This window comes from Mirounga leonina, unplaced genomic scaffold (genome assembly GCF_011800145.1).
Source record: "Mirounga leonina isolate KUSES-001 unplaced genomic scaffold, KU_Mleo_1.0 Mir_129, whole genome shotgun sequence".
Taxonomy (NCBI): Eukaryota; Metazoa; Chordata; class Mammalia; order Carnivora; family Phocidae; genus Mirounga; species Mirounga leonina.
The window spans coordinates 18,504,989-18,523,328 of record NW_023270323.1 but is presented as its reverse complement, the minus strand read 5'-3'; the positions used below and the strand labels follow the sequence as shown (position 1 = coordinate 18,523,328).

General features: G+C 44.4%; 1 protein-coding gene across 1 annotated transcript in view; it reads left to right on the top strand.

Annotated features, from left to right (window-relative positions):
- Positions 1-594: 594 nt before the first annotated feature.
- Positions 595-18,340, top strand: part of ANXA3 (annexin A3) — a 52,949-nt gene continuing 35,203 nt past the window's right edge. The window contains exons 1-2 of the mRNA XM_035004709.1: positions 595-710; positions 3,245-3,296. Coding sequence (XP_034860600.1) covers positions 3,282-3,296 — 15 coding nt within the window. The 5' untranslated portion in view covers positions 595-710; positions 3,245-3,281. The remainder of the gene's footprint in view (positions 711-3,244; positions 3,297-18,340) is intronic.

Here is an 18,340-nt window from a genome sequence, read left to right as displayed (position 1 = left end):
GGGCTCGATCCCAGGACCCTGGGATCATGACCTGAGCTGAAGGCAGACGCTGAACCGACTGAGCCACCCAGGATGGTGGGCGCCCTCCTTTCCCCAGGATGACACTGAGCATCTCAGCATCAAGTCACCACAGCTGAGGACTGGATCTACGAGCACTTGTGCTGTGTTTTGATGTATTTTTCCATCTGCTGGCAAGATGTGTCTCAAGTATCAGAAAAGCCTAAGAGCGGTTATTTGGGGTGGGGGTGGGGGTGTGTGGTCTGGGAATGCCCGGAAGTTTTTTCCATATAAATTAATGGTGATCTTTTCTTCACCTCACGCCGTTTCAGCTTAGGAAAGGCTTCCCAGGAACTCTACTTTCGGATACCCTAGAGACCTGTATCTACCGTAGAGGGCTGTTGCAAGATTTAAATGAGGGCCTCCTCGTAAGGACTTTAGAACTGTGCCTGGCACAAAGCATTTACTTTTGCACCCCCCGGAAAGCGGAGGGCTGCGACGCGAGGGCACAGCCGTGGAGCCCCGGCGGCCGAGGGGCGCGGCTCGCCTTTCCCAGGGCCCCGGGCGCGGGTCAGGTGGAGCCGGGAGGCCGGGGGAGGGGCGGAGGAAGGGTGCGGGCGCGGGCGCGGGCCTAGCGGGCGCGGAGCGGCGGGGCCGGGGTGCCCTCTCTCGCGCCGTTCTCCCGCACGCCAGGCCCCTCGGCCGCACTGCAGGTAAGATCGGCCTCGCGGCGCGTCGCCCGCGGCTGCCGGGCGGCTGGGAGCGGTGGCGGGCACCGGGCCCACTTCCCCGGGAGCGCGGCCCACGCCGCAGACCAGCGGGCCGCGGGGGGTCGGCGGCAGAGAGTCCACGTCCCCCATTTCAGAATGGAGGCAACTGAGGCCCGGAGGAGCAAACGTGGTGCGCCCTGGGAGGGTCACCCAGCTATGGTGAGGGCGGGGCGCAGACTGACACCCCGCTGTCCGGTCCGAGACCCTTCGCTTTTAGGGAACCAGCTGGCCATCTCAGCCTCCCCAGCCCTAAACGTCTTGGGGACAGAAACAGAGCAGGGAGTCACAACTGTCCTTCGGGTCCCTGGCGAATCAGGAGGGGCTGGCTCGAGCTCCTTCGGAGGACTTGGCACCCCACCCATCCTTGTGAGCATTTGCTCCTCTTAAGGGAGATCATTTATTTATTTCGTTTAATTTTTTTTTTTTTTTTTGGTGGTAGAAGAAAAGTGTATTTAGACACTGAGCGTGGGGAATCTGAGAAGTTGGCTTTTCCTTAGAAAAGACTCACCTTTTCTTTGATTGCAACAGAGTGGCAGCCACGACTCATGATTCATCCCACTGGCATTTGAGTCAGCAGGTGGGGAATCTGAGTCCTTGATTGCAAATGACCATATATAGGAAACTGTGGTTTGTGCAGGGTCCCAGAGGCCCGGGTCCGCTGAAGGCCCCTCTGGCTGCTGATAAGGAGTTACACGGCTGGACAGAAATTCTGCCCCAGGATTTGTGTTCTGCACAGACAGCAAGACTCTGCCCTTGGGGAGAGCTATATTTACAACTTGTTTTATCAACATCATAAAAAATGTAACTCATTAAAACGTTTTTCTCCAAAGATATCCCCACTGGCTTCATGAAGGCAGAAAGTGACAGACTGATGAGAAAGGGAGTTTAAAGATGTAAAGACACCCAGAATCTTGTTCTCAGAGCTGTAGTGGTCGTGTAGAGAGCCATCTGTTGAGAAATAGGGAGGGAGGATGAAGTAAAGAAAATGATGTAGATGCTCGAATCCCTTTCTGAAAAGGATGTTTAAAGTTCTGTTGTAAGGTCATTTGGCCCCCGCTGTGGAGTGATTTCTTCTTAACATTTAAATCAATAATAATTGTTAATAATTTACAAATTATACTGGATCAACACATACTGCGCATCAGCTGTGACAATGTATGGGGCAGGCCCTTGGGTAAGGCAGAGCATGGGAGTTAACTTCATACCTTTGGAGTGTGACTGTCCAGATTCTGTAGGGGGACACTTACTTGCTGTGTGGCTAGAACATTATTGTACCTTCTCTGTGCCCCAGCTTCTTTATATGTAAAGTGGAGATGTTCTTAATGACACCTCGCTCCCTAGATTGTTGTGAGGCTTATATTAAATCATTCTTTGATTCATTCAGTATTTTTTTTAGTGCCTTCTATGCCCCAGTGAACTAATATGACAAAAAGCCTTGTGAAATTAACCTTCTAGTGCTTTTTATATGACCTGGCACATGGTAAGAACTCAGAATTCCAGCTGATATTATTATACATATGATTTCAGCAGCCCTCCTCTTCCCTTTCTGCAGATGAGGAAATGGAAGCTCAAGGAGATTGAGCTTTCAGAGGCAAAGTGAGAACTAGTGACACCTTGTATCCACTGTCTATCTGGAGGGATGTAATGGTAGACGTGGTAACTAGAAAGCCCACTGCCCTAGGCTACAGAGGGCCTGAGAAAATCAGGCTAAATAATTCCAGAGACTACTAGTGTAATTTCCTACTGATCTTTGTTCTGGGGCTATCGTTGAATTTTTAGAATATTTTGTTCCCAGGATTGGTGGGAGTGACTTGCATTTCTAAATCAACCCTGGAGATATGCCAGCATGTTTGAATAATGTCTACATAGGAAAAGTGCCTGGGTTCCCAATAGGGCTCCACCAAAGAATTGCCCTTTTTACCTCTGGGCCCTACCAGGAACCGGACTGCCTCCTCAAAGAGCAGGCATGTGTGTTTATAACAGGCTGTAGGCTTGGAGCCTTGTAAAATGTAAATGGAGATATCACAATCAAACACAAAGAATCCAACTGAAGCCAGCTAAAATTTGTTTGGGGATGGGGTGCGGGGAGACAATTTCTTTTTCTCTTGTTATTCCCTAGGATGGTATCTATCCTGGTTAAAAGAACGCGGTAATCAACATAGTTCTATTGGATTTTTAAACGAGTCAAGGATTTGCTTTCCAGGAAACATGTTTGTAAACCCCTTAAGTACAGTGATTTTTTTTCTCTCTTGTTTTGACCCCTTCCCAGGTCCAGCACAGTCCCTTGTACATAGTGGGTGCTCAGTAAATGTTTGTTTAGCAAATAGGGTACTTGATGCTGGAGACACATCATCTTACTGAGATGGTCTCTTTGAATGTTGACTTCTATTTTCTGGATTAAAGATTAGGGTTATTCTGAGATTATTGTATTCTGAACCCCAGATTTGTTCTGTTTAGTAATTTTTTTCTTTTAATAGGGTCGTCTGATCTCAACTCAAGCAAAGGTGGAATATCATGGCTTCTATCTGGGTAAGTAAAACTCAAGCCTTCACAATACAGTAACTTATCTTAGTCAAATCAAAATACAAAAAGTCAAAATATTAAGAAGTTGATAAAAGGTTCATTTGAAAATTTAACATGCCAAAAAAGCAAGGGGATATCTAAAAATAATAAAATATGCACATGTATCATAGAGGTACATAGTTAAAATAATTTGTGATGACACCAAAGTAGAGGTGAGTAACAGAGTAAATTTAGTAGGTGATTTGGGAGTTTACTATGTGATAAGGATAACATTTCATATCATGAAAAGATGGCTTATTCAACAAATAATGTTAGGGAAATTTCTAGCCATTTGGGAAAAAAATAAATCTATATTCCTACCCCCTTCTTACATTAAAATGCATTTCAGGTGGATAAAATCTATCTGGAGGGAAATGAAAGAGACAAAATATGGGTGAATGTTAAAAATAATCATGGAGTAGGGACAGCAGTTACAACTATGACACAAGCCAAAATTGCCAAAAGAAAAATATTGATCTACTTAACTGCATATAAACTTATGATTTATGACCACAAAAAAACACTATTAGTAGAGTCAGAAGACAACCCACAGGGAAAAAAATATTTGGAGCGCATCAGACAAAAAACTTATTTTCTCAACATAAAAATTACTTGAATAAATCAATAAAAAAAACTTGATGGAAATTTGTCAGAGACATGAATAGGACATGAAAAGAATTACAAATGTCCCACAAACACATGAAAAGATGTGATCACTCACTAGGAAATAAAGAAACATGAATAACACAGTGAGAAACCATTTCTACCAGAGAATTGGTAGAGGTGAAAAAAAACACATAATGAGACCAGTATTGCAGAATCTGTGGGCAAGACAAGCACTCTCATACTCTGATCATGGTAGGCGAAACCTGGCACACTTTTGGATGGCATTTTGGTGATATCTATCAATGTTTACATGCACACCCCCTTTAACCAGTTATTCCATTTCTGGGTATTTATCTTATTGATACACTTGCATAAGGCTGAAAAAATATAGGCCTAAAGACATTCATTTGTATTAATGAAAATATGCAGACAGCATAAATGGCCAGCATAAATGGGCATGAAATTATTAAATTACTTATTTGTAACCTACAGCCATTTTTTAAATAGTTATTTATTTGAGGAGGGGGACAGAGGGAGAGGGAAAGTCCTAAGTAGACTCTGTGCTGAGCACGGAGCCCAACACCAGGCTGGGTCTCACGACCCTGATATCACAACCTGAGCCAAAACCAAGAATTGGGTGCTCAACTGACTGTGCCACCCAGGTCCCCCTAGCTTACAGCCATTTTTATGTGGTCGTTAAAAAAAATGGGGAGCAAGGGGGTCAGTTCCCTATATATTGACATAAGAAAGTGTCCAAAGATATGTTAATCAATGAAAAAAATCAAGTTACAGAATAGTATGTAGAGAATGATTCTGTTTATTTTTTTATTTTTTAAAGATTTTTATTTATTCTGGAGAGAGAGAGAGCATGAACGAGGGGAGGGGCAGAGGCAGAGGGAGAAGTAGACTCCTTGCTGAGCAGGGAGCCTGACACAGGGCTTGATCCCAGGACCCTGAGATCATGACCTGAGCCGAAGCAGACGCTTAATGACTGAGCCACCCAGGCTCTGATGATTCTGTTTAAAAGAAAGTAAAAAAAAAAAAAAAATATATATATATATATATATATATACACACACACACACACATAATACAGTTTATATGTATATGTATATACATATACATGTATATGGTCTTTATGTATATATATTTATGTATTTACATATATTTATGTATATACATAAAGACTATATTACAGGGGCACCTGGGTGGTTCAGTCGGTTAAGCGGCTGCCTTCGGCTCAGGTCATGATCCCAGGGTCCTGGGATCGAGCCCCGCATCGGGCTCCTTGCTCAGTAGGGAGCCTGCTTCTCCCTCTGCCTGCCGCTCTGCCTACTTGTGCTCTCTATATCTCTCTGTCAAATAAATAAATAAAATCTTTAAAAAAAAAAAGACTATATTACATGAAAACTTTCTAGAAAGGCAGAACTGTGAGCAAGGGCACATTTATTTTTCAGTGCATCACCTTCCATGCCCTAATTTTTTTGTTAATGATGAACATACATTACATTTCTTGAGTGAGGGACAGAAAGGCTTAAAGAATAACTTGTATGGAGATATACCAGCCCAAGCTATGGGTGGTGTTTGTGGGAGGCGTGCTGCTGTGAGGTTTTCTTGGCCCCAGGTTATTCCCTCACCACTGCCAGGAGGCCAAGCTGTCCTCTTTCCAGGTCTAAAATTCCCCCTGCTATTAGGGATACTTAGTAGAGCTCTGCACAGTGGCAGTATCTTAGCCAATGAGATTTATCCGAGGCGTGATTATTGCTAATGGATACTTAGTAGAGTCAGATGGAAAAAAAGAAAAAAAAGCATCTCTCCAAAATGCTGGTGTTAAAAAAGGAAAGTCTCCTCTCGTCCTAGTCCATTAGTAAATTGACATAGGTCAGGCTCTCCAATTAGTTGGTCAGCTGACACCTTCAAAGTTGTTAGTCTCTTACTGTGCCTAGTTTATGAATTAAACTTTATCGCAGCTATGCATGTTTAGGAAAAAAAAAAGACATAGTGTATATAGGATTCAGTACTATCTGCAGTTTCAGTGGGGGTCTTGGAATGCATCCCCAGTGGGTGTGGGTGGGGGCTCCTGTATAGACATACAGTGGAGTATTATTCAACCTTAAAAGGGAAGAGAATTCTGATACATGCCACAACATGAATGAACCTTGAGAACATTATGCTAAGTGAAATAAACCAGTAGTAAAAGACAAAATACTATGATTCCATTTATATGAGGCATCTAAAGTAGTCAAATTCATAGACTGAAAACAGAGTTGTGGTTTCCAGGGGCTGAAGGGGATTTGTTGCTTCATGGGTATAGAATTTCAGTTCTGCACAATGAGAAAGTCCTGGAGATCTGTTTCACAATACTGTGAATATTTTCACCACTATTGAACTGTTGTACACTTATAAATGGTTAATGTGGTAAACTTTATGTTATGCTTTTTTTTACCACAATAAAAAACCCCTGAGATTTCTGTAAATATTCTTATCACTAAGTTTTATCTTTCCTCTTTTTCCCTCTTACACACAAAAGCACATACACACCTAAACACAAATAAGCAATCAAGTCCATGCTTTTCTCCAGAACTGTAGATCAGTTTGTGGTTACTAGAGGATGATGAGTTTATTGGAGTGATATGATCGAGAGAGAAGACTGGTTGCTATTTTAGTATATTTCTGTTGCAGATGAAACAATAGCTGGTTTCCTAGGTCTTTATATTCTAGATATGTTGCAACCCTCCCATTGTTTCAGATGCCTTAACAACCTATGTTGAATTACTATTTCCTTTTTTTGGAAATGTTGCATAACTCTGTTCAGGGTTGTGTTCTCCTACTTAACCCCTGATGAAAAGGCCTGATGTCTTATCACTTTGCACTGTTTGGACCCAGGGTCCTTTTAGGTTGCCTTTAGATCCATAGCAAACACTCGGGCAAACTACAAATTAGAATGTCTTAGGAACATGATATGTGTGTATGGTTGATACCTTTACCGCTTTGGAAGTGGCGGGCAGGTGCTCAGGAGCTCTTGGTGGGGCGGGCCCACGGCCTCTTCTCCATCACAGGCTCCTGGCTGAGCGGGAAGGCTCGGCTCTGTGAATGGCAGTCATGTGGAGATCTGGGCTGTACTTGTTCTCGAGGATCGTGCCCCTGATGCTGCTAGGGTGGCCTGGGCATTCTAACAAGAATGGTGGTCCGCACGTAGGAGGTGGCAAGTTTTCTGTGGCCGGACCTCCGCTACCCGACCACCACTACACCTTTGCCATCGGCCACGGGCTCCAGGGCCACGGCCTTACGCTGAATCCGCCGGTTGTGGCGGAAGGAGTTGCGAGCCTTCAGGTTACTGGGCTGTATGTCTGCTTGTTCCTCTCGATCCCGACGCTGGAGCCGTTCCGGACGGCCATCCGGGCAGGGGGCGGTCGTGGTGGTGGCCCCTCTCACTACGGCAGCCGGTGGCGGGACGAGCGGGAACGTGACTTTTTATTAAGATACCATCACGATATCTTTCCTACATGTGCCTTCCAGAGCTGGCTTTCTCAAGCAAATGTTCTGGGTTCTTTGCTCCTTGGTCAATTCCTAACTTCCTTTGACCTTTTGTTTGAATCCTCAGATTAGTATTTTTATTATCCTCCTAAAATTTTTCTACACTCATCATCACCGTAATCATTATGAACTGTTATAACATCCTAACTGGCTATACATTTTCCCTTCCCCACTCCAAACTCAACTTTATAAATGAGGAAGGGGAAACAGAGAGCCACTCTGGAACTAAGGGATAAAAGATGTTTTCCAAAAATGTAACCACATAAATAGGTTGCCTACAAGCTTTGGAAGGAGTTCATCAAAAGGGTAAACAATTAAAGCAGCAAGTACCTGCTGTACTGGGCTCTCCTGGGAGCAGAAGACAGTCCAGCCACAATCCCAGGTCTTCTTTTTATAACTCTCTAATTGTTTAAAAGGCAGGCTCTTGAATATGACCTGGAGCAAGTTACTTAGTCTCCTGCTGTCCCCATTACCTCCCCTGTAAAATGGGTAGAACAACAGTACCAGCATCATTTAGTGCTTGTGAGAATTAACCCAGTTCATATAAAATGCATTAACAGTGCCTGGCATGTAGTGAGCAGTCAGTAAATGTTAGTTGTAATCATTATCATTTCAATATTTTTTTTTTTAGAAAACATATTCCTTGCTAACTATTATCCCTGCAGCTATTTTAGTAAAGGAGTTTCTGCCTGTCTCCTGGGCCCGATTTTATTACAAATCAATAGCATTCTCCTCCCCATTGGAATGGTTGTCTCTGAGCCATCTGAACACAGATGGGTTTTCCCCAAATAGATTCTTTCTGACCATTCCTATTTTCAGTATTTATTTTATTTTTAAGATTTTATTTATTTATTTGAGAGAGAGAGAGCACAAGCAGGGGGAGCAGCAGGCAAAGTGAGCAGGGAGCCCGATGCGGGGCTCCATCCCAGGACCCTGGGATCATGACCTGAGCCGACGGCAGACACTTAACTGACTGAGCCACCCACGCGTCCCTGCAGTATTTTTTTAGAGCAGTTTTAGGTTCATAGCAAAATGAAGCAAAGGTACAGAGATTTTCTATAGACACATGCATAGGGTACCCCATTATCAGCATCCCCCACCAGAGTGGTACATTTCTTGCAACTGATGAACCTGCACTAACTCATCATACTCACCAGAGTCCACAGTTTACCCTACAGCTCATTCTTGGTGTTGTACGTTCTGTGGATTTGGATATTTCCATATGTTTAAAGACACAGAATACTCTGTTCCCACTCCAAGTGGGTATACTGCAGTACAATTCTGACACGAACTACCTGGAGTTAAACTCTACAGGTTTAAGAGCTCGGCCCTCACTTCCAACGTCAGCTGCAAGTCTCAGAGCCACCTGCTCTTCCAACCCATACAATTGGGGATTTCCATGACCCTCTTGCATTCAGTAATTGTCTAGAACAACTCACAGAATTCACTGAAAGTGCTGTATTTACAGTTACAGTTTTATTATAAAGCCTACCTACACATAGAGCAAGGTCTGGAAAGGTCCTGTCCCCGTGGAGTCAGGACGGATCACCCTCCCAGCATATCGTGTGTCCACCAGCCAAGGAGCTCCTCTGAGCCTCTATGCAGAGTTTGTACTGGGATTTCATTACATAGGCGTGATTGATTAAGTCACTGGCCACAGGACTGAACTTAATCTCTAGTCTCCTTTCCCTCCCAAACTGCCAATCATCCCCATCTTATACCTATGCAGAGGTCTACCATGAGTCACCTCGGCAGCATAATAAAGACACTCCTATCAGGAAATTCTGATGGTTTTAACACTCTCTGCCAGGAACCCAGGACAAAGACTAGAGATATTCTTTATCGTACCATACATACGTAACTCACACTGAGGCTGCACAGAATTTCCGAAATATCATATTCCTTTATTTTTTTACTAAAATGATATTAACACGCAGGCGCTGGTTACCTTGTGCTGATCAGAACCTCTGCTTGGAAGTTCCTATCTTAAATAATAAGTAACACAGGGGAAAATGGGTAATGCTTTGTAATAAATACAAATTAGCAGATAGAATCACTCAAAACACGGGGTCCGTGGAGAAGAAATACTTAAAGGGATTCTTGAAAGTGGAAAGGTTGGAGAAAGCTTATCTAGGGTGGAAACTGGCTAATAGGACAAATTAATCCCTGAAAATGTGTTCTTGATGAAAAGGAGAGCATAACTTTCCTTCCCCGCCTGACCCTTCCTCTCTCTCCTGGAAATAAGACTGGTGCAGTTTGACCCGTGAGGACACAATGGTCCCATTTCTGCTGTGTAACCCCGAGTAGTGACAATCACAGTAGGGCTCCCGGGAAAGGTGCAATGTGCTAATGGGAGAGAGCATTTGGGAAGATAATGCCTTTCCACTTCTGTTCCCTGGATGACACCAGCCCTGGACATATGATGCTACTGGTCCTGGGTACAAGAAGCTGGTGAGAGCCCTGTCCAGTTCATATGTCTTGCTTTGGTGGAACATCCCGTCAGACCTTTCTTTCCTGGTGTGTTTGCTCTTCCTAACCATGCAAACATGTGTGGGAAGAACACTTGCGTTACACGCATGTGGTCGTGTTAAATTTCTCCTCTGGTCTCCTTGTCTACTGCATCTTAGGGCTGGAAGATCTGGCTCTATAATTGTTTTCACTGAGCTAGACTTTTCACATCCCGAGGAGAATGGGCATCGTGCCTGATTAGGTGCTCTTCAACATGATGCAACTTCTGGTCTGGTGTGTGTTTTAAACCATGTTCCTGAAGCGTATTTAGATAAACATTGGCAGCTGCAGAAGTGGCCCTCTGCAGGAAGTTAATGAAAAACAGGTAAGACCTGGATTTCAAATCAAAACATTAGAGCTTTGTTTCAGGACAGAGTCTAGAAAGAAACTGTCTAATCTGAGTGAGAAGAGAGAGGCTTCCCAGGAATGAATAGACCAAGCATTAAAGAGCTATCCTTTGCCGCTTCCTGACCCCAACTCACCCATTGAAGGCGTGGGGCCCCTCTTTCACATTTAATCATACTAAAAGGTATAATTTGCCAAATCTAATGAGTAGCTACTGAAGAAGCCTGGTAAATCAGAGACAAAGAGGAAAAGAAAAAGTTTTAGATTGAGAGCAAGGAATGTGAAGGGGAGAAGGTATAATTTGATTCTCTTGAATGCCTGTGTTTTGGTGGATGCAGAGCAGTTGGAAAACGCAAGTATTTTAGAGTACTGAGCAATAAGATTAAGACAGATGTAGGGGTCTTACACAAAATAAAAGAGAATAAGTCAAAAGGGCAGAAAATCCTCAAGTCTGTCCCTTCCTCTATGATCAGATCTTTGCTCCTTTTATTTTTAACCATTTGTGTTTGATTAAATACTTTACCTAGGTTTCGGAAACATGTTTAAATAGAGGTAGTGACAGCCCCATCTGAACAGCATTTACAAAAGGTTTGAAGAATGCATTACTCAGATTTCTGAGGTGTGTCATGGAGCTCTGAAAAGTCTGGTAGTGGCATTTGAGAATTATCAAAGAAAGCAAGACTCAGAATAAGAAAGCATTTTTTATTCACTTAGTTATTCAACAAATATTTGCTAAGATCTACTATGTGCCAGACACTGTTTTGGGCTCTGGAAATACAGAGAAAGAGAAATTTAAAAAACGTGGAGCTTACATGCCTCTGATTTTATTAAGGAAGATGGCTAATAAAGAAACAAATGTATAATATATAACGTCAGTTTAAAGTACTCTGGAGAAAAGCAGAGCTAGATAATGACAGTGACGGGGAGTGTTATTTTCTGCTCAGATATGTGAGCAGAAGTCAACATGGAGTGAGGGAGTGAGCTGGGAGAATATCTTGGGGAAGAGCATCCAGGCAGAGAGAACAGCAGGCGTAGCCTGAGGCAAGGTGTATTTGAAGAGCAATAAGAAAACTCCCATGGGGTGATAGGAGGGAGACAAGGAGAATCAGGGAGGTATCACACGTCTTTTTTCGGGATCCTCCAAGGGCTACAAAGAATCTTAATAATCCCAGTAGCCTTTGTATCAACTCTACAAGGAGTTCCCATTATGTAGGTTTACTTTACATTAGGAAGAATTCTTAGCAACTTACTGTGAGGATTGTCACTTCCCAAACACACACTTACACAAAACTCATAAAATAATGCATATTGCCATCATGTCATGTGGGCATTAGTGACCGTGGCCACAGATGCAAGAAATGTTCTTTCTGTAATATTACAAACAGCAAACGTCCCTGGTCTCGGTCCCTCCTGGGTGGATTTCCATTCCCATAGAGGTGACGTGGGAGGAGAGTGTGTGTCACCACTGCAGTGCCAACATCCTGCCAAACCAGCTCCGTTTTCTAGCCAAGTACCCATTTCAGAAGATGTGGATGATGCCAGATTCCCCAGGTCAGTGAGCCAGGTTCCCTTTATCTTCCACAGTGAGAGAGCAGGTCCCTTTGACAGAGGTGTCTCCCCTAGAAGATGAAGTTAGAAATGCACTTCATCTCACTGAGGATGTGGCCAGTATAGCCACCCTAGTTTTCAACTCTTTGTGGCTCTTGGCCAAGAAGAGAGTTTGGTCAAGAACTCTTAGCTAAGCTAAACCTGACTTGGATTGTGGAGGAAGAATGTAATCCTCAGATACTGGTGCTAAATAACTCAGAAGAAGATAAATAGAAATTGTTTATAATCTGCTTCAAACAGATAATGAAAATTCTTCTGAGAAAGAAGTTTGTGTTGATAAAGACTTTCTGGAGGACTGGTGTTTCAGACCCAATCCAGATAGGTTTGCTGCCTCTGCCAGAGAACCCCTGAGTGCTTGGAGAGACAGGAAGAAAGACATAATGGAATCACTGGAAACATCCCTGGTTCACCAGTCTTCCACCCTGGCTTCTGGAACCAGCTTTGAAAGACCTGGAATAGCCTGTGGTGCTGAAAGTGGCCACCGAAATATTTCTAACCTCGTCCACATCTCCCAGGATACAATGGTCACTTTGATTTCTGGACTATTGATGTTTGAAGGGAGTAATTTCATCAAGCAGCCAATTGTCTTATGTAGGCCTTGGAGAAATTCCACACCATCTTCCTTCCATTTTCTTCCAGCAAACTCATTCACAGTTGTTTATTAAGGCCCTATCTGAAGACTGAGTACTGGGCTGGAGCTGGATATACCGTAGTAAAACAAAAGGTCTCTGCCCCTTGGAATTTTATGTTGGAGGAGGTGGGGAGACACAGATATAAACAGTGAGAGATAATACCGAGTGCTGAGGGCCCTAAGTGGGGAAGGGTTGCTGAGACGAAGACCAACAGGAGAGGACCCGCTCAGGTCCAGTGGCCAGGGCTGGCCTGTCAGAGAAGATGGCCTTTAAGCAGAGGAGTGAAGGTAGAAGAACATTCCAGATAGAGGGAACAGCATGAACAAAGGCATTATGATGAGGAAGAATTCAACATACATCAGCTGGGCTGTCAGAGAACTGAAGTGTGCTGGACAAAGGGGAGAGTAGCTGCAGGTGAGGGCAAAGAGGGAGGCTGGGCCAAGCCATGCAGGGCCAGGGCTGTGCAGACCAATGCCGTAGACCCCTTGGCTGCTGCGTGGGAGGTGATTGGAGGCTGACAATGGTAGGAAAGGAGACTGCTGCAGATGTCTGTGTCCAGGAGAATGGTGATGGTGACTTGGACAACAGCAGGAGCAAAGAAGATGGGGAGATTGCTGATGGATTGAATGTGTAGGGAAAGAGAGACGCCTCAAACGAGACTCCCAGTTTGTGGAGGTTGGTGCCATTTAGAGGAAGAAGGTCAAATTGGGGACGAGCTCAGAAAGCAGTCGGATTGCCTGGGTTCGGTTCCTGGCTGTGCCACAGATGAGCCATGGAACCTTGGACAAACATCTTACCTCTCTGTGTCTTCTCCCCCTAAAGTGGGGGTCAGAATAGTACCGACCTTGTAGGGTGGGTTTTGAGGATTAAATGAGCACATATGGGTAAAGCACAAGTAAATATCATGGCATTGTTACATAGGGGAGGAAATAATAGATAATGTGCTACACTTGGATACATCAAGTAGACATTGAATATACAAGACCAGTGTTCAGAATAGAAGTCTGGGCTGGATTGACAAAAGTGAGAGTTGTTTGCATGATTAGAGGGAAAGTAAAGAGATTTTCCATTTAGAAGTACCTATTCTGTAGAAGTCAGGCAAAGGGGACGAGCTGACAAAGGAGAATAAATACAAGCTGGGGTGGCAAATAGAAACCCCAGGGATGGGGCCCCGGAGCCAAAAGAAGGCAGAAGTCTGGCTGGGTTGACCATGACACAGGCTTCTGAGAGGCCAGGGTTTCTTCTGATTATAATCTGCGTTTCATGGAAGACCCAATGCAAATAGCTTGTGTGTCCCTACCTCCCCTAATTGCTGAATCACACTTAGCACCTACTCCGGCCCAACACCCTCTGTTACCACATCCCAGTGCTCTTGCTCTGAGGCTCCCTGATGAAATCATATTTTAAAAAGAACGGAAGGCCTTTCTTGGATGGATCCTTTCTCATTCGAACAAGACAAGAAGAAACGCATACATTGCCTCTGGACCCCTCGGAAGCACTTTATTTTTTTTAAAGATTTTTATTTATTTATTTATTTATTAGAGAGCAAGCGAGAGAGAAACAGCATGAGAGGGGAGAGGGTCAGAGGGAGAAGCAGGCTCCCCGCTGAGCTGGGAGTCCGATGTGGGACTCGATCCCAGGACTCTGGGATCATGACCTGAGCCAAAGGCAGACGCTTAACCAACTGAGCCACCCAGGAGCCCCTCAGAAGCACTTTAAAGGAAGCCATGAAGTCACTCACTTCCTCACTGCCATCAGGCACTGGAGGCTACCAGTCTCTGCTTTCCGCACCCCTGCTTCCCTTTGCTGCCCCTGGGTGGGAAGCCTGCGGGCCGTGGCGATGGGGCGCCTTCTGTTTGCACTGGGCCCTGCCAGCCTATGGGAGAATCTGAGGCCCCTCGTGTTTGCCCTGGAGGGTCAGAGTGGTTAGCAGTCCTTGTCTCTAGCACCTTACCTGCTGTTTTCTGGGGCTGCCTTAACAGAGTTCCACAAACTGGGTGTTTTAAAACAAGAGAAATGTATTCTCTGACAGTTCTGGAGGCTGGAGGTCTGAAAGCCAGGTGTGGGAGGGCCATGCTTCCTCTGAAACCTGTAAGGGAGTCCTTCCTCACCTCTTCCAGCTTCTGGTGGTTTGCTGGCAATCTTTGGGGTTCCCTGGCTCGCAGCTGCACGGCCCCGATCTCTGCCTTCATGGTCACATCCCCTCCTGTGTGTCTCTGTCTTCAGCTGGTTGTCTCCTGAGGACACCTGTCATGTTGGATTCGGGGCCCACTCCATCCAGTATGACCTCAGCTTAACTAAGGACATTTCAATAAACGTATATCCAAAGAAGGTCACAGTGTGCAGCATTGTGGGCTTGGCCTGCCACATATCTTTTTGGAGGGACACAATTCAACCCCTAACACTTGCCTCCTCTGACCCTATGCCACCTCAGGGCCTTTTACAGTAAGCTTTCTTTGGTTTGGAAAAGCACATTTTACTAGAAAAACGGAATGAGAAGTCTCACATCTTCCAAGTTATGATTGCTTTATTTCTTTATTTTTATTTATTTTTTTAGTCTACTCCATTTTTCCTTCTATCGTAAACCCTCAAGACCCAGCAGACTGTTTGGACGTTGACCAGAGAGTGATCATTTCTCCTCAGCTCTTCAAGAGTTCCTGAGTCCTGGAAGTTTCTATGAGGCTTTGATTTAAAAGCTTAGTTTTTGGCTGTGGCCTCTGCAGGACTTTATGAAGCGATGAGTGATTTGGCTTCACCTCACCCTTGAGATAGTACCTGTAGCAGCAGCTATTCTTGCTCTGAAGCATTGGGCTTTAAATATGCTTCCTGTCAACAGGATTGGCGCCTTGTGTTTTTCTCTTTCATTCATTCTTCTGAATATGAATGCTTAACTTCTTGCAAACCCAGTACGCTTTGCATGAAAAAAATGGGTGCAACCAGCTCTCATGGTCAAGGACAGACCGGCCTCTCGGCAGGGGGAAGGGGAGAGGGGAGGGGAGGGGAGGTGGCAGCAGACAGCTTACCAGGCCCCCACTTGGCCACACCAATGACTTCAAGGCATCAGGTGCTCTGATGATCTCCAAAGGAGAGTTTTAGAAGATCAGAGAAAGGGGCGCCTGGGGGGCTCAGTCGGTTAGCGTCTGCCTGCGGCTTGGGTCATGATCCCGGGGTCCTGGGAGCGAGCCCCATGCAGGGCTCCCTGCTCAGCGGGGAGTCTGCTTCTCCCTTCCCCCCCCCCTCATGCTCTCTGCCACTATTTCTGTCTCTCTCTCTCTCAAATAAATAAAATCTTTAAGAAAAAAAAAGATCAGAGAAAACTATTGACATGAAGATGGTTCAAATGAGATGCAGCCTAGCTTAGTAATCAGAAGCAGAGGCTGATGAGACTGACCACTTGCTGGCTGTGTGAACTTGGGCAGGTTACTTAAGCATCAGTTTTATCATTATCTGTAAATAGGAGGTTTTACATCTGCCTTACAAGTCTTTTGTGAGGATTGAATGAGCTAATGCAGGAAGCGTGCTTAGCACAAGACTTGGCACACAGTAAGTAGCAACAATTTTTTAAAGATTTTATTTATTTATTTATTTATTTATTTACTTACTTACTTACTTACTTACTTACTTACTTACTTAGAGCAGGGGGAGGAGTAGAGGCAGAGGGAGAGGAAGTGGGAAAGAATCCCAAGCAGACTCCACACTGAGCAGGGAGCCCGATGCAGGGCTTGCTGTCATGACCCTGAGATCGTGACCTGAGCCGAAACCAAGAGTCGGACGCTCAACCGACTGAGCCATCCCTGCGTCACAAGCAGCAACAATGATTAATGTCAAGAGCTCCTGTTCGTTTCCCCACTCCCTTTATTTAGAGATTGCTCGCTTTAATTTATTTTCCAACTGCTTCCAGGATCATTGTCCCTTTGGGGGCATCTGAAGGTCAAGTTTGGAAAAAAAGGAAAGCAACATAAAGTGTTTAAGGGATGCTGGTGGAGGGTGCCTGGGTGGCTCAGTCGTTAAGCATCTGCCTTCGGCTCAGGTCATGATCCCAGGGTCCTGGGATCGAGTCCCGCATCGGGCTCTCTGCTCGGCAGGAAGCCTGCTTCTCCCTCTCCCACTCCCCCTGCTTGTGTTCCTGCTCTCGCTATCTCTCTCTCAAATAAATAAATAAAATCTTTAAAAAAAAAAAAGGGATGCTGGTGGAAATCTGATCAAACGTGATTTTTTTGGAAAAATAAAAACTTTGCTAAGTATTTGTGTCCCACACTAGCATGACACTTTGTTAGGGAGTTAGGGTTAGTGCAAACAGATGAAGTCGAGCACTGATTAGTAGTTTAAATGTTAAGGAAGGAAGCCTGCAACGAAGCAGGCCATGCAAATAGTTTTGTCTGTCTGTAAAAATGCCAACATTCCTGAAACAATGAGCTCATCGTCAAATTCTTCTTCCACCTCCCATAAAAGAATCTGTGACTTGTTTACTCATTTTGCTTTGGTTTTCTGGGCAGCTGAGAATGAAATAGAGAGTGGTTCTCAAACTTGAGGATGCATTAGAATCATCTGGAGGGCTTGTTAAAACACAGATCCTGAGTCTTAGCCCCAGAGCTGTTGACTCAGTAAGACTGGGGTGGGACCTGAGAATTTGCATCTCTAACAAGTTCCCAGGTGATGCTGCTATGGCTGATCCAGTATCTTCTCTTCGAGAACCACTAGCATGGAATCCTGTGAAGCATTGTGATGTGGTAGAGAGCACAGGGCATTTTAGACACAATGGGTGGGTTCACATCCTTGGGCTGTCCTTAGTAGCAGAGTTATGGTAAGCAAATAATTTCTCTGAAATCGAGTTTCTTCCATTTTTTAATGGAAATAATAAAATCTACTTTGTTAAGGTCATTGTAGGACTGAAATAAGTTGTCTGTAAAGCACTTTGTTCACTGCCTGGCATGTGCTGGTTTAAAAGATTCTATTAATTTCTTTTACTTTAAGATTTTTCTCATAGGTCATGTAAATATTGTTGAATGTTCTGGGCAACCGAGTCTATCAACTGAATTATACTGCTTATTTAAATAACTGAAACAGTCTAAAAATTTTCACCAAGATTCCGTTTCAGAATTTCCATGCCATTTTTCAAGCTGGCGTCGGGGGGGGGGGTGCTTTCTTTCTTTTAATTAAACAAGGAGTTCCTCCACACTTAATTCACATAACGGACTGGGAATTTCAACCTTCTCTAATTGTGCGCATTGGAATTTCAGCATATTTTGATGTGTAGGTAGTAGAGGGCAGTGAAAAGGTCATGGCTAGAAAAAAAACCCTTTTCATGAGCCATTGGAATCTGACTGCAATTCTGTGTTCTTGGATTCAGAAGCAACCATGTAAATACCTGTGTGGCACAAAATCACCAGGGAACTTCTTCAGCATGTAGAGTCTACCTTACTTCTGAAGAATAGGTTCAATATGTCCAATGCAGGACCTGGGCATATGCATTTGAAAGAATTACCCTGGGTGCAAGACCCTACATTTCAAGAAAGACTAGGAATGGGCTGGAATGGTCATGACTGTGTTCAAATTCAGATGCTACTGCTGACCTAGTTTCTGTGGGCTTGAGAGCAAATGCTCCAATCCTCTTAAACCTTGGTGTCTTCTATGTGCAGTGGGTCACTCTTACTCCTCAGGGATGTTATGCAGGTTCTATTAATGCATCTGAAGTGTCTCACACAGTGCTGGCCATGAAGCACTCAAATGCTCCAATATTGGGGTGGTTCTTCTAAAATGCCAGACACATAAGGT